Source organism: Mycetomoellerius zeteki, unplaced genomic scaffold (genome assembly GCF_001594055.1).
Source record: "Mycetomoellerius zeteki isolate Tzet28-1 unplaced genomic scaffold, Tzet1.0 scaffold20, whole genome shotgun sequence".
Classification (NCBI taxonomy): domain Eukaryota; kingdom Metazoa; phylum Arthropoda; class Insecta; order Hymenoptera; family Formicidae; genus Mycetomoellerius; species Mycetomoellerius zeteki.
The window spans coordinates 722,229-736,534 of record NW_017256957.1 but is presented as its reverse complement, the minus strand read 5'-3'; the positions used below and the strand labels follow the sequence as shown (position 1 = coordinate 736,534).

Genomic DNA, 14,306 nt, shown 5'->3' with positions numbered 1-14,306 from the left:
TTAATATTTTATCTAGAAACTAGTCCATGGTATTCTTAAAATTGCTCTATCACATCATAATTTTTTTATCAATAATTCAATTTTTCAATACTTTTAGAGCTATTTGTGACCTGGTTTTTAATATACAAGCTGAGGTAAATGAGATGAAAGTAAGTTCAATGATAATATGCAAGTTTCTAAAATTAATATGCAAGTTAGTAGGTTAAATACGAAAAATCGAACTATCCGTCGATAGAAAAAAATTGTAACTTGATGGAACAATTTGGACTTCGGATTCGGTTTTAAAACATCAAAATACGTGTAAGAATATCATGGCCTAATCTTTCTCTCTCTTTGAATTGAAAAATTTTTTGTATGTTTGTTATTTGTTCTCATATAATATTTTTATTTTTTACTTAAAATTTTAATTTTAATAAAATTGCAAAGTTGTTATAATCTGAAAATTATCATGTCTCTTTTGCATTATTTCTTTTTAAAAGTCTTATTTTACTAATTATATTTTATCAGAATATTATTTTATATCTGCAAAACTAGTTCGATCAGTCAAGCGCATCAAATATTCTAATAAAATTCAAATATTGTTCAAATATTATTTATTATATTTATCATATTTATATTCAATGTTTTCGAAAGGAGATTTATTCAAGCGCTCTATCGAATAATTACGATTAACAAAAATCTGATATAAATCCGATACAGTAGATAAGCTCCTTCCAACGTAGCGAGCCAAGAAAAACAGAGATGAGAGTACCTCGGTATTTCCGAACCCCGGATATCTCATTCCCTTCGGTCTACCGGGAATATACGCAAAGTACAGACAGTTCGTTCAAACTCTATCGAATGATTAACAAGAGTCTAATATAAATTCGACGTGGTGTATAAACTTCCCATCATATCAATCTGAGGGGAAAAAGGAGAGAGAGAGAGAGAGAGAGAGAGAGAGAGAGAGATGGGGAGTAAAAGAGAGAAGAGGGAACACTTCGATATTCCTGAGCCGAAGAGACCTCTCGAAAGCTTTAAATATCCCGCACCCCTGAAATCGCTTTCCTTCTTAATTATACTCAGTCTTCGAATCCAATAAGCTCGTAGACGAACTGCCTGATCCCCTTTCCTCTTCTGCTAAAGCTCCTTCCTAAAATACTGCCTGTTTTCCCGTCCTCATTAAAGCGATCTTGACGAAATATTCGCAGCGGCCACTACCACGACGACATCTCGGCCGAGTCCGCCGTGGTTCATAACTTCGCAGCCGAGTGTCTGGAGCACCGCTAAGCCGACTGTCAGGCCTCCCTCGAGGATTACGACACCGGCACAACAGCCACACCAGCAGCCACCGGCGCCGTCCACCCCAGCAATGCCGATAACGACGCCGGCGAGGTCAGTGGGCTACGTAAACATAAAAGTCTGAAATATGTGACTCGATTAGTTAACCCTCCGGATTTGACGCTAAAATTTGTAACACAGATTACTGACGTTAAGTCTATAAGACCCACTTAACTTATGTTAATTAAAAAGCACTAAATTAAATTCAAAGAATCAAAGTGACATAACTCGTATATAAAAAAAGAATAAAAATATTAAGTATATTTTAATAAAAATAATTCAATTTACAAACGTAACATAAAGAAAATTAAACTTTGACACACACACTTTTAATAGAGATTTATAATTGAGTAGTATTTAATAGGTTCACCAGTTCCAGAAGATTAAAAGCCAAGTATTTCAGACTTTAATTTGAAATCAAATTTACATATTAAACATTGCTTAGTGTAGTATTTATCATGTGTACGCATAAAAATATAACAGAACGAAAATGTTGAAACAAAGTTTTCCCTCTGCATATTATTTTGCGCGTTGGCTATTAATTTCCTTCAATCACTGTCTGTATAACGAAAACAAATATTTTCTTTGACGTCATTAATTTATATCAAGCATGATCTACATCATAAAGTTCGGTGTGTACGAGAACCATCGATAATAATGAGACCCTTCCATTTTCAGTTCTACGTCAACAAGGTCCTCTGCCGACATCGAAGTCGATGAGGAAGATCAGGACTTAATACCTCCTGCGAATGGTTCTCCGGCGAATGGCCCGGCAATGCCGCCGATTATGTTTGAGACCACTCAAGCCACGACAACATCTACCTTCGCTCCTTGGAGAACCAGCCGAAGGACCACCGGTAAGATTTTCTCTTCTTTTTAGGGAAACATTAGTTAACGCCATTATATAATAACATTAGACGCGCCATTTGTAACCATTAATATTGATATCTCAGTAGAACTAAATAATGTCATTTTGATATATGATGTTTTTATAAAATCGTTTTACATGTCTTCGAATATAGACAATTCTTAGAATCTAGAGATCCTCTGAAATTTCTTTGTCGATAACCAATTAGCCGATTATGTGGGACAATCTTATACTGATAACAATGGTAACGCTTTTACACAGTAACAATTAAGCTACAATATGTCTTGTTCCCGGTTATAGATCTATGAATTGACTTTGAGGATAAGCCGCTCGTATCAGAGCCTAAGCATAATAGATGATCAAAGCATTATAGCTATTGTGATGGTAACAGTCTAAAGGCAGGTCGTCAATATCTGTTGTAGTTTTAGTTATTGTTTGCTTTTGTCATTGTACAATAAACACATTCTTGTTAGTAGTCTATAAATCGGCGAGTAAATGGTACATTTAAATTCTGGTTCGATCGCGACAAAGCATTAAGATCCCCTAGGGATAACCAAAATTCCATTTTCGAGCGTCGTTGCACTCGGAACTGCGTCCCCGAAGACGCTGCGACGGTTTCGCATTAACGCCGAGCCGTTAACTGCAGTCGTTAGCTTAGGCGACCACTTAAGGCGGTCATACTGATTGAATCATACTGTTACAGTACCTAGCACGCTGTATCCGGAGTCCACTTCGAACGGAAGCCCGTGGTATGACTACAGACAAGTGTGTCCTCCGGTAGTAGCCAGGAACCTGTCCTGGAACACGACCAGAGCCGGCGACGTGGCCGTACAAAGCTGCCCCGGCGGTGCCAATGGTCTGGCCAGATGGCGATGTCTGGCCCGCGGAGAATCCGCTTTCTGGCATCGCGACAATCCAGATCTGAGCGAGTGTCGATCTGTCTGGCTGACCACCCTGGAAAACCGTGTGACGGACGGTGACGTGATTCTCGGCATCAGCAGGGAGCTCTCGCAAGTCACAAACAACAGCCGCGGTTTGTACGGCGGCGACATGATGATCACTACAAAGATCATCAAAAACATGGCCGAGAAGATGGCCCTGGACATTAAGACCTACCAAGATTCGAATCAGAGGGAGGTCAGCGTCACGGAGCTGCTCCAGGGCGTAGTGAGGACCGGTAGCAATCTGCTCGACAAGGCGCAAATGGCGTCCTGGAAGGATCTTAGTCATCAGGAACAGATGAGGGTCGCAACGTCGTTGCTGATCGGTCTCGAGGAGAACGCCTTCTTATTGGCCGACACGCTTCTGCAGGAGAAGACCATTATGCATGAAGGCAAAAACATATGTGAGTACTGCTAATGATGATTGGTAATTGCTACACAACATTTTATCGGACTACGCATTTATTATATCCTTTACAAGTCACGTAAGGAGACATTAAGAACTTCAATAAGTTGGTATCTCTGCTTATAACCAATTGCCTAGATAATTACAGAACATAATGTCGAAATTATTTTAAGAACCTCATTCGCAATTTCCATTAATGTAAGACGGGATTTGATTTAAAATCTAAAGAAGATCTAAAGAGAGAGAATATACTTTTTATTTATTTTATAACTTTCTGTTACATTGCCAAACGTAAATTTAAAATATGAAAGAAAGAAAGTAAATTATTGTACCAAAGGAAATTGTGACGCACATATAGACAAAATACATTTCAAAACTTATAAATTTTCTTGATCTTTGAAACATAATTTATAATATTAATTTGTAAATCGATATAGTTTGTTATTAATAAAATTCCAATTTACATTCCTTTTGAAAAACAATCTAGAATTCGCGACAGTGGAGTTACGTAACTAGAATCGTCTTTCTTCTGGAATAACTATTTTCATTTCAGCGTTCCGAAAGTCGGAAACGACGCACGTTACATTCGCCTTCGGCGTACGTTGCAAACGATCGAATGATTTATATTGCTCGCGCATCCAACACCCGGTAATCTCCGGTATAGATAAAATACAGATCCGAATCCATCGTAATTCTCCGGTACCCGCCCGGATTACGTTATAATCCAGACGAGAGTATGGCGCGGGCGCATGCTATTATTATTACAAAACGACGATGGAATTACGAGCGACTTGATTTACTTCCCGGAAGTGCGTCGCGGCTTGATTGAGCCGCTGTGTACGTGCATCATCAGATGCACGCTTGATAAACTGCATAACAGCGGAGAGCAAAAAGCGTCAGAGGAAAGAAGGGGAGGGGCAGTTGATGAGCGACAGCCGGTCGGACGCTGTGTAACGTCCTCCTTTCCAGAAGAAATATCGAAACTGCATTAAGTCCTTCCTGGCAACGCCACTGATTGATACCGCGATCAATTCTTAATCTTTCCTTTCGCGGCAAATTACACAGCGTGTTAAGACTACACTCAAAATCCAAGTGTGTAATAAGTGACTTTATACGTGAGTGTGGGTGATTTAGTTTTTCGTGTAAAAATAACACTATAATACTACGTTTAAATGTAAATCCATTTTTGTATACATTTTTGTGTTATTTTTACACGGAAAACTGTGACACGCACACATATGAAGTCATTTATTATACACTTAGATTTGCATTGTTCTTTCTTACAATAAATAAATCTCTTGGCAAATTTGGAGCAACTAAATTTCTTAACGGATTTTAAACAATATAATTAAACAAAACTTTTATTAAATTATTTTTTTAAATTTTATTTAATTACGTACATAACAAACGAAAAAAATAAAAAATTACTTTTCTTCTATCGTAATTTCCAATTTGTGATATGGCACGCTCAGCTGCGCAGAAATGTTATATTTTTTAAATTAATTATGTTATATAACGGCTTTTACTTTATATTTTTAAAAATTATATTTCAAAGCTATACATACAAAATTTTATGTATAACTTTATTTATAAATAATGAAATATGTTCCGATTTCTTTTTGTTTATATCTACATATTAAGCTAATAGGACCTATTTAGCAAGATTAAATTGGACCTGTTAAAATATTTAGTACTTCTTTTGTATTAAGCTATATATGTACAATAAAAATTTTGTATTCCGTGCCGTTTTGAAAAAAGACATGGCGTTACAAGTTTAATATTAAGATAGCAGAGCCACATAAAAAAAGAAAAAGAAAACAAAAGTAGAAATGCAAAAAACTGACTTTATATAATTTGTACCATTAGAAAACAGTTGATTTATTGATCCGTTCCTCACGAAACAACCTCCAATTTCGGTGTACTTAAAATAAATGTTCGTTGTACAAAGTTCAACAATTACTGTTTTGTCGCAATTTAATTCGCATTTTCCGCGAATTCATGGTTAGAATTCTCATGGAGCGCGTTAAACGCGCCAAGGAAAAGATATTACTTACTCGCTTAATTAATCGCGTGCGTGTCTTCACCACAGTGATGGAAGTTCGCGTACTGGACGCGCGCAACATCGGCAACGAGCTGGAAGTTTTCCCGAGCGAAGCCGCCCAGCAAAGGTGGACCGTCTCGAACGATCGCGTGGAACTTACCAGGGGCGCTTTACTGGACAACAGCGAGGCCGGTATCGTCCGGCTGGTCTTCATGGCCTTTGACAGACTCGAGGAGATACTACAGCCGCAAGCGGAGCCGCCGTCCGTCGTCATGAACGACGATCCCCAGCCACTGCCGCGAAGGAACACCACCCGTCTCCTCAACAGCAAAGTTATCTCGGCGTCCTTGGGAAAAGGCCGGCACATACAGCTCTCGGAACCCGTTCGGGTATATTTCAGACATCTGGCGGTCGAGAACGTCACCAACCCCACTTGCGTCTTCTGGGATTACATCTTGAGGTAATTTCGCCCTCGCCCGATCCTATTTCTACTTTGTACAATACTAAAAGTGCTGAGGAGTCTTTCTCTTATTTCTTCATTTTCAATTTTCTCTTCCTGTGTTTCCACTGAACTGTATACAACACTTGCAACAACTCACGGGAATAGGAAGAGTATATTTTTTATTATATTTAATCCGTGCAATCTTTCTCCTTAAAACATAGTTATGGAGATTCGATATCCTACACAAATTTGGTATTCAATAAAAAGATTTATTTAAAATTGATATATTTCAGAATAAGATTTTTTAATGTAATTTTTTTTATTTTTAATATTACATAATTTTTTATAAATTTTGTATAAGAAGAACACGCACACACATATATATATATACATGATATGTACATCTATTATGGATTTAAGAATTGTAGATATGTAATTATATAATATAATAAATATTCTATATATATGTATATACAGCCAACAAAATTGAAACTATCCTTGCACAGTTTTTGACGTTTTCCGATGGAAAAGTAACAATACACGAACAACGACTATCTACTCTACACGCGATACCTTATTTCCCACAGCGCCTGGTCGGACGAGGGATGCCAGATACAAAAGACCAACGAGACTCACACCGTGTGCGAATGCAATCACCTGACGAACTTCGCCGTGCTGATGGACGTGCACGCCGTCAGGCTGGACATCGCCCATCAGGTTGCCCTGCAGATCATCACGTATATAGGCTGCATCATTTCCGTCGTCTGTCTCGTCCTGGCCATTCTCACGTTTCAATTATTTCGCGGACTGAAGGTAATGTATATAACTGCGCGAGCGCCGATCGATCGGCATTCAATCGCGGCGAAATGGAATTTTTTGTCACTCTCCCTGATCCCTGATTTGCAGTCGGACAGAACGACGATCCACAAGAATCTCTGCGTGTGCCTGCTGATTGCCGAAGTACTTTTCGTTTGCGGTATCGGCCAAACTAATCAGAGAATCGTTTGCGGCATCGTGGCCGGCTTATTGCACTTTTTCTTCTTGTGCGCATTTGCCTGGATGTTCCTCGAAGGTAACTCAGCCAGTCTCTTATTTACATTATAATTTGAAATATTTTATTATTTTATTTATATATAATCTATATATTTTTTGTACATTGATTTTGACATTACGTTACAGGATTTCAATTATATGTGATGCTGATCGAGGTATTTGAAGCGGAAAAATCGCGGCTTCGATGGTATTATCTGGTTGCGTATGGCGCACCGCTGCTGGTCGTAGCAATTTCGTGCATAATCGATCCACTCAGCTACGGTACCGATCGGTACTGTTGGCTGCGTGCAGATAATTATTTCATCTTCAGCTTCGTCGGACCTGTGATACTCGTTATACTGGTAATTGACCGATACATTATCGACTAACTGAACAATCTACTAGGAAAACATCATTGTGCAAATGTTGGCGATATAAGATACTCGTTTTCAGACATTCGCATCACGTATCTTAACGTGACTTTTTTCTTTTTCAATTTTATAACACTATCCACGTCGATCGATTTTAATGTCATCTTTTGCAGGCAAATCTGGTATTTCTATCGATGGCAATCTATATGATGTGCCGACATGCGAACACCACCGTGGCTATGAAAAGCAAGGAGCATTCCCGATTGGCTAGCGCAAGGTAAGCACGGTGGTCCTTAGTAGTACGTTTCTTTTTTTTTTTTTTTTAGTCAAGTATTATAAATTGTAAACTGTATATACCGTGTACCAGTCGAGTGCGTCCGTTGTCCGTCACATTCGAGATTTGACCCTCCCATCGAAGAGTAGCAATCGAGATGTTTGTTTGGTGCTTTCGGTTTACACGTTCGCAAGCTTTACTTGCTTAAAGAGATCTCCCGAACGCGGATCTTGTTGTCACGCATCTTTTGGCGGCCATGCTGAATTTTTGGTTTTGGTTTTGAGTCCTATGTTTGGAATGACCGCAGATTTCGTTCGTTCGACACACCACTGTATTGCTGTGATACCTAGGATATACACGAGTATATCGTGCGATTACACAAATTGTCGTAAATATAGTATATGCAGGGTGCGCTATTCTAAATATTTAAAAAAACACTATCGAAATAATTTTCTATGCTTATTTTTTATTTACAATACATTGTTCTGTAAATTCGTAAATTTGTTTCGTAAGGATTTTGAGTTTTATTTCATTTTTTTTTAGAAATTTTATGTTTTGTGACCAAATAATGCTAAATATCATCGAAAAGTATTTTGAGTAAATTTTAATCATTTTAAATTGTTCGAAAAATGATGCGGAACGCGAAATTCTTCGAACTGTTGGATATCAGATTTTTGTTATCATTTCATAGATTTTGAATTTTTAAGGTTATTGTTCTGTGAATTGTTAAACTTTATAGATAACTCTATAGATGAAATATAGAATGTGTAGAAATATTAATTTATTTAGCGTTTTTTGAAAACACCCTGTATATTGTCATATTTAATTTAAGGATTTTGTAAACGGAGGCATAGTCAGTATTAGTGTGAAATTATTATTTAAAAAAGTAAGTCTCTATATTTTTATAAAATCGTGAAAATACGTAAATAATTTGGTGATGGTAGTGAAAAATTTGTTGCAATCCCGATTCGGATTATTGCAGATAATATCTTTCGCGATGACTGGTGTTTAAATATTTCCTTGTTTACATAACTAATTATCAATTATTTCACTTGCCATTGTTGAGCGAAAACGCCGTGCTTCTACGTGCTCGGCAATAAGTAATGCGAATCGAGCATTGCAAATCAGAGAATAAGCTATAATCAATTAATGGTGCCGGAACAATCACCTAACTGCTGTCTTGTTTCATTTTTGTATTAAATCTTCTACCCACTTCTGTCTACACTGTTCTACATTCTTCTGCATGGCGTGGTTGGTTGGTAGTGGAAAGGAAGAGAATGCTCTTCCCAACAAATTGCAAGCGCACTTGTAAGATATTTACCATTTTTATTATTACTCACCAGTCATATCGTTAACATCATCATTAATCGCCATCTCGCTCGTCTCATTTGATCATCCCGTTTTTTTTTTAGTTTATTTCATTTCGATTAAGCTATCCAAGTATCTCATTACACTGATTTTGTGAACGTAGCTGTAGACTTTAGTCTCTCACATCATACATCAAAACACTCGCCACCACGTAATATCGTAACACTCATAGGAAACGCGATTTAAAACGTCAGTACAGCGTTTGTGTGCGTATTGTAACTAATACATTAATTGAAGGAATAAATATATGAGGGCGAAGCAGTTTATAGTGTTTAAAATTCACGAATTTTTAAGTAATTAATTCGTTAAAATAAAAAGAATAACAATTTTATTTGTGTAAGGATTAAATTACCAAAAAATATGACACCATATACATTTTTATTCCTTCAGTTAATCAAATGTTTAAACAGTGTATTGTCTCTATTTAATAATTTGTAAATCTCTGAGAGTATTTCAATCGTGCTTATCGCTTATTTATATCGCAAAAATATATTTTTGTAATTATGACCGACAATACGATATGTATCAATTAATCTTATTATTTATTTCAGTGATAGATAATTTAATTTCTTCTCTTGAATAAAGTCATTTTTGCCAAAGATTTACATTTCTAGTATTTTTTAGTTATCTCTTACAACAATATTGCAAAATTTTTATGTAAATGTATGATTTCTGTAACACTGCGACCGATCACATGTATATATATGTATAATAACTACACACTTATTATATATTTATGGCACTTGCATTTCCTGTGAGTAGACACGATAATTCACTGCATGTAGTATTCTCCTTAGTTTCGGGTATTACGCCTGATTTACAAGTAGATAGACGTGAAAGTACCGTAGAGATATATCCGCCTACCTTTATATCGCCACACGCTCTAATCATAACGGTTTAGATAAAATACCGCGATCCCGGCGACGCTCAAAGTGGCGCGTTCGCAAAAATAAATACTCCGATTCAGCATAATGTCGCAATGTTTAAACTCTCGACGAATCCTCGCGTGTCTCACGATGCTATGTGACGGTTGCACTATTTTTTTCTCTTCAACATCATAATACTAATGTCAAGCATTAAAACATAAACCATATTTTATTATCGACTGAGAAAGCCTGGGATCGATCGGCTGCAATCCTTATATTTTTTTCTATGAGTGGTAAATAATTTAGAAAAGAAAATGAAAGTTACTGCTATTTTAAAAATGAAATAAATGAATTTTTTTCTCCTTATAAATTTCTTTTTTATGTATGAATTTTCCAAATTTAGTGGATTGCGACGTTACAACTTGTAATCAATTCAATTAGTGTTGAATTATAACGAATACAGTGTTGCAAGATTGTAGCGAAAAATTGGAAATCTATAAAGTTATCGTGTTTGTACTAATAACATTTTCTTCGTTCGTCCTTCGAGCTGCAGAAAATATCCTCTTATTTTTATCAAAGATTATCGAATCCACGTGTCAGTTTAAGTTTTTTATTAACTCGCTGAAGTGAAGTGAAGTGAATTTAGAAAAGAGAATGAATTTAAATAGCTTAATCAATCCGAAGTTTCCTCAAATATGACGCTTTACGAGATTTCGTTTCTTCCGCGAAAATCATGTTCCATCGGAGCGCTCACGCGACAATATGTTGATCCCCTTTAAGCGCCGCCATCGCGATTTGTATTGTACAACAGAAACTTGGCTGGTTGTTCTCCTGTAATTTATTATTCCGTATCTTCTGATCAGGGCCTGGCTGCGGGGCGCTATCGTGCTGGTGTTTCTACTAGGTCTGACCTGGACGTTCGGGCTTCTCTACTTAAACCAAGAATCCGTCGTGATGGCGTACATCTTCACCGTATTGAATAGTCTCCAGGGGCTGTTTATCTTTGTGTTCCATTGCGTACAGAACGAGAAGGTAAGGGAATACGTCGGGGCACAGAAGTCCGCCTTGATTTAGACTATTCTGGCAACATCGCCAGATGTTCCCGGAGAGAGAGATACAAACAACAAAATCCGAAATTATTCGTAAAATATGTAATAATTTTTACTTAAGAGTGATACCGCGTAATTTTTTATAAAAATAATTTTGCATCGATACGCTTCCCGTAAAACCTAATCAATTTTATTACATATTTTTTTACAAATGATTTGTAATAAAATGTTACATTGTTGTTTATAAAACTATGTGAACTTTATATTTCTTTAGAATGAGATTATGCAATGAGTTGTGATAATTTTTTATAAATCATTCTCACTTCTGTATTAATTTTTATATTAACTTAAAATTCGAAGAATTTTTTCTAGTGCTTAAGTTTAATATGTCGATCACGATTGATATTAATTAAGATTACTGGAATAATTATCATCATGTTAGCGTCGTATTGTTTTGTTCATGAAAATCAGAACATGGAGATGATTTGTCTAACGAAGCGCTGTACAATAAAGTCTAATAAAGCGCAATACAAGTTACTGGCTTTTACTTTGCGTATTTTTGTCACCCGTAGTGGGCTCATTATAATTTTCTCAAGAATTTGAGAACTTTTTTTGTTATCATCGCGAGAAGCACCGATATTTTTTTTATTTCTAGTTAAACCGGCACTATAATTTCGAGCCTGCGAATTTAGATCGCACAACGTTTTCACAAATAATCGCAGACGGCTTCCTGAATTTTACCTAAAGATGACAAAAGGACGCAAACTGAATAAAATTTAAAAAAGCATAATTCTTTCTTTATTTTACTAATGACAAATTTTAGTCGCGTATCACGGCTATTCGTCACGAGGCCGTCTGCAGCCTGCGGTCTGCAATGTCCATGTATCAGACTCGCAGAGATGCACATAACGCATCTGCACGCTGTCTCGCACAAGCCTTTAGTTCTTTCTCGCACCGTTAAACTCGTTTCGTTGGGTCGGGCGGGCTCTGCTTTGCTCTTGCAGGTGAGGAAGGAGTACCGAAAGTTCGTGCGTCGTCATTCTTGGTTGCCGAAGTGCCTAAGGTGCTCGAAGACTGTGACAGGCGGCTCGGCTGGCTCCACTGGCGGCACCGGCGGCACCGGCGGTGCCAACGGTGGCAAGGACTTCGCCTCGCACAACACCTCGTCGAACCCCTCGGCTCCTACCACTGACAGCTCCGGACTGTCGCCTCATGCAGCCACCAATGTGGGTACCAACGCCGGCGCCACGTCACCGCCGAACAATCACAACAACCTGACCACCACCTGTAACAATACGAATCTTTCGATAAACGTGAACCTGAACAATCTGTCGCTGAGGTCGCCGGTCGGGGCACACCAGATGCACATGATGGCACCTAGCAACCACAATAGGCATCCCGCTCAGCAAGGTATCCAAACGCCGCTTATACACCAAACCGAGACACACGGATAACGAAGCGAAATGGAGTAATCGCCCTGCGGGATCATAGTGATCGATATTACTTATGAAAATCGAGATCTAATTTTAGTCCCATATGTTCACAACTTTTACAGACACTACGTCGTTTTGATCAAACTGACTCTTGACTTGTCACGTTTCCTTTTATTTCGCTTAATATATATGCAAACTAGTAGTATGATATAGAACGACATAGTATTTGTAAAAATTAGAACATTTTTATTTTTATAAGAATATTGGTTACTGTGTTTTATCCATGGCACAATCGAAACACTGGAATTGTAGGAGTCCGAAAGGGGAACGTGCGTCTTCCTCCTCTACTTTTACTTTTTTTATAGTACAGCAATGACGGTGCAATACTTGATCAATCTCTGAAGTACGTCAATTAAAATCTAACGTTTTCTGGCATTGTATATACAAGTCAGACTAGCATATATAATAATTTGTACATGATAGGATCAAAATGATTGATACTCAGATTTCTGAGTATTGATAAATTGCATTTCTCTCTCTGTTTCTGACTTTTTTCTATATATTCTTTTCTCGCTTTCCTTTAGTATGATTATGAGTAACACAAGTATGATCCGTCTATAATTAATTATTATCGTTCACTTTTTGCCTGTCGCTCAGAACTCAGCCTGCCTTCCTTTAAACTTGCCCCTTCACAATTGAAAGGTTGCTACGGTTAATTGTCTCTCAGCGTGAATTACAGTTTCTGTCTGTCTCTCTTGATCCTTTCAGCGTGTGTAAATAGATCTTGGTTCGTCACGCATTTAACGCTAAATGTAGTTACTTGGTTCCCGATTTCATGCTTATGATGTATTAGATTTAACAATCAAATAACAGAATTTAAATTGAAGCGTAACGCTTCATTAATTTTTCTCTTTTCTTAATATATTACATTAAATTTGTTGCAGGATGTATGTAAAGTAGACGGTCCTGCTAGTTTATTTGATTATTTTTACAAATAAAGCCTAGTATACACTTATTGATTTTTCCCTTAGAAATTATTTGTAATCGTAAACTTTCGAATAAATATTCGTTTTTACTTAAAAATTTTTTAATTTATATATAAAGTTAATTTGCCACGATTGTAACTTTATAGTTAATAATTTTATTCTTTAAAAATAATTTTTGTATATCATAGAAATTAATTTACAGAGATTTAGATTTTCTGTGAGTATGTCAGATTATTACGTTTTAAAGCGTATATTTCTAAATAATGTTTAATAAGTGTACATTCGGTTTTAACGCTCGAAACCGACATGAACCTGAAAGCTTTTTTGGTGTTATCAGCAAGTCACTTCAAAAACTGACTCGCAAAACGGCGAACTAAAAGGCATTTAACGAACCGTTCAGCTCTTTCGACCCTGTCGCGTTCAGAGAGTCGAAGAGAATTGGCCGACAAAAATAGAGTGAGAAGGAGAGAGAGAAAGAGAGACAGAGAAACTGGCGAAACAAAAAATGTATTTGGAAGAGAGATTATTGAATGTGCTCGTGTATACTGTTATAGGACAGTTTGTAGGAAAACGTCAGTCAGAGGAAAACACACTAATGTTAAAAATGAAAATAAAAAAATTTCGAAAATACGAAAATACAAATTTAAGCACAAGCTCTTTTCATTTTTATATTTTTAATATTATTTTAAAATTAAAATTTTTTTATAGCATTCTATTTGTAATGTAAAATTCATTTCGCGATGCAATATGTATATTTATATATATATATATATACATATATATTCTTCAATTTCTAAAAATTAAATTATTCTTTATATAAACTAATATCCATTTATTATTTAAATTTTAACAGAGAAATGATAAGTTTGAAATTTGATAAAATCTGTAAAATTTTCTTCTTTTTCTAAT

At 36.6% G+C, this 14,306-nt stretch overlaps 1 protein-coding gene across 8 annotated transcripts in view; it reads left to right on the top strand.

Moving 5' to 3' along the window:
- The window catches only part of LOC108722335 (latrophilin Cirl), a 470,896-nt gene that overhangs the window by 447,341 nt on the left and 9,249 nt on the right, over positions 1 to 14,306 (top strand). For 4 of the 8 annotated variants that reach the window (XM_018447388.1, XM_018447385.1, XM_018447386.1 and 1 more), the window contains 11 exons: positions 1,191 to 1,374; positions 1,999 to 2,177; positions 2,892 to 3,533; positions 5,625 to 6,036; positions 6,606 to 6,831; positions 6,925 to 7,090; positions 7,198 to 7,412; positions 7,595 to 7,698; positions 8,959 to 9,003; positions 10,793 to 10,961; positions 11,983 to 12,204. In XM_018447388.1, coding sequence (XP_018302890.1) covers positions 1,191 to 1,374; positions 1,999 to 2,177; positions 2,892 to 3,533; positions 5,625 to 6,036; positions 6,606 to 6,831; positions 6,925 to 7,090; positions 7,198 to 7,412; positions 7,595 to 7,698; positions 8,959 to 9,003; positions 10,793 to 10,961; positions 11,983 to 12,204 — 2,564 coding nt within the window. Of the gene's footprint in view, positions 1 to 1,190; positions 1,375 to 1,998; positions 2,178 to 2,891; positions 3,534 to 5,624; positions 6,037 to 6,605; positions 6,832 to 6,924; positions 7,091 to 7,197; positions 7,413 to 7,594; positions 7,699 to 8,958; positions 9,004 to 10,792; positions 10,962 to 11,982; positions 12,389 to 14,306 lie in introns of all 8 variants that reach the window. The other 4 variants (XM_018447390.1, XM_018447389.1, XM_018447387.1 and 1 more) reach the window with 3 other exon arrangements.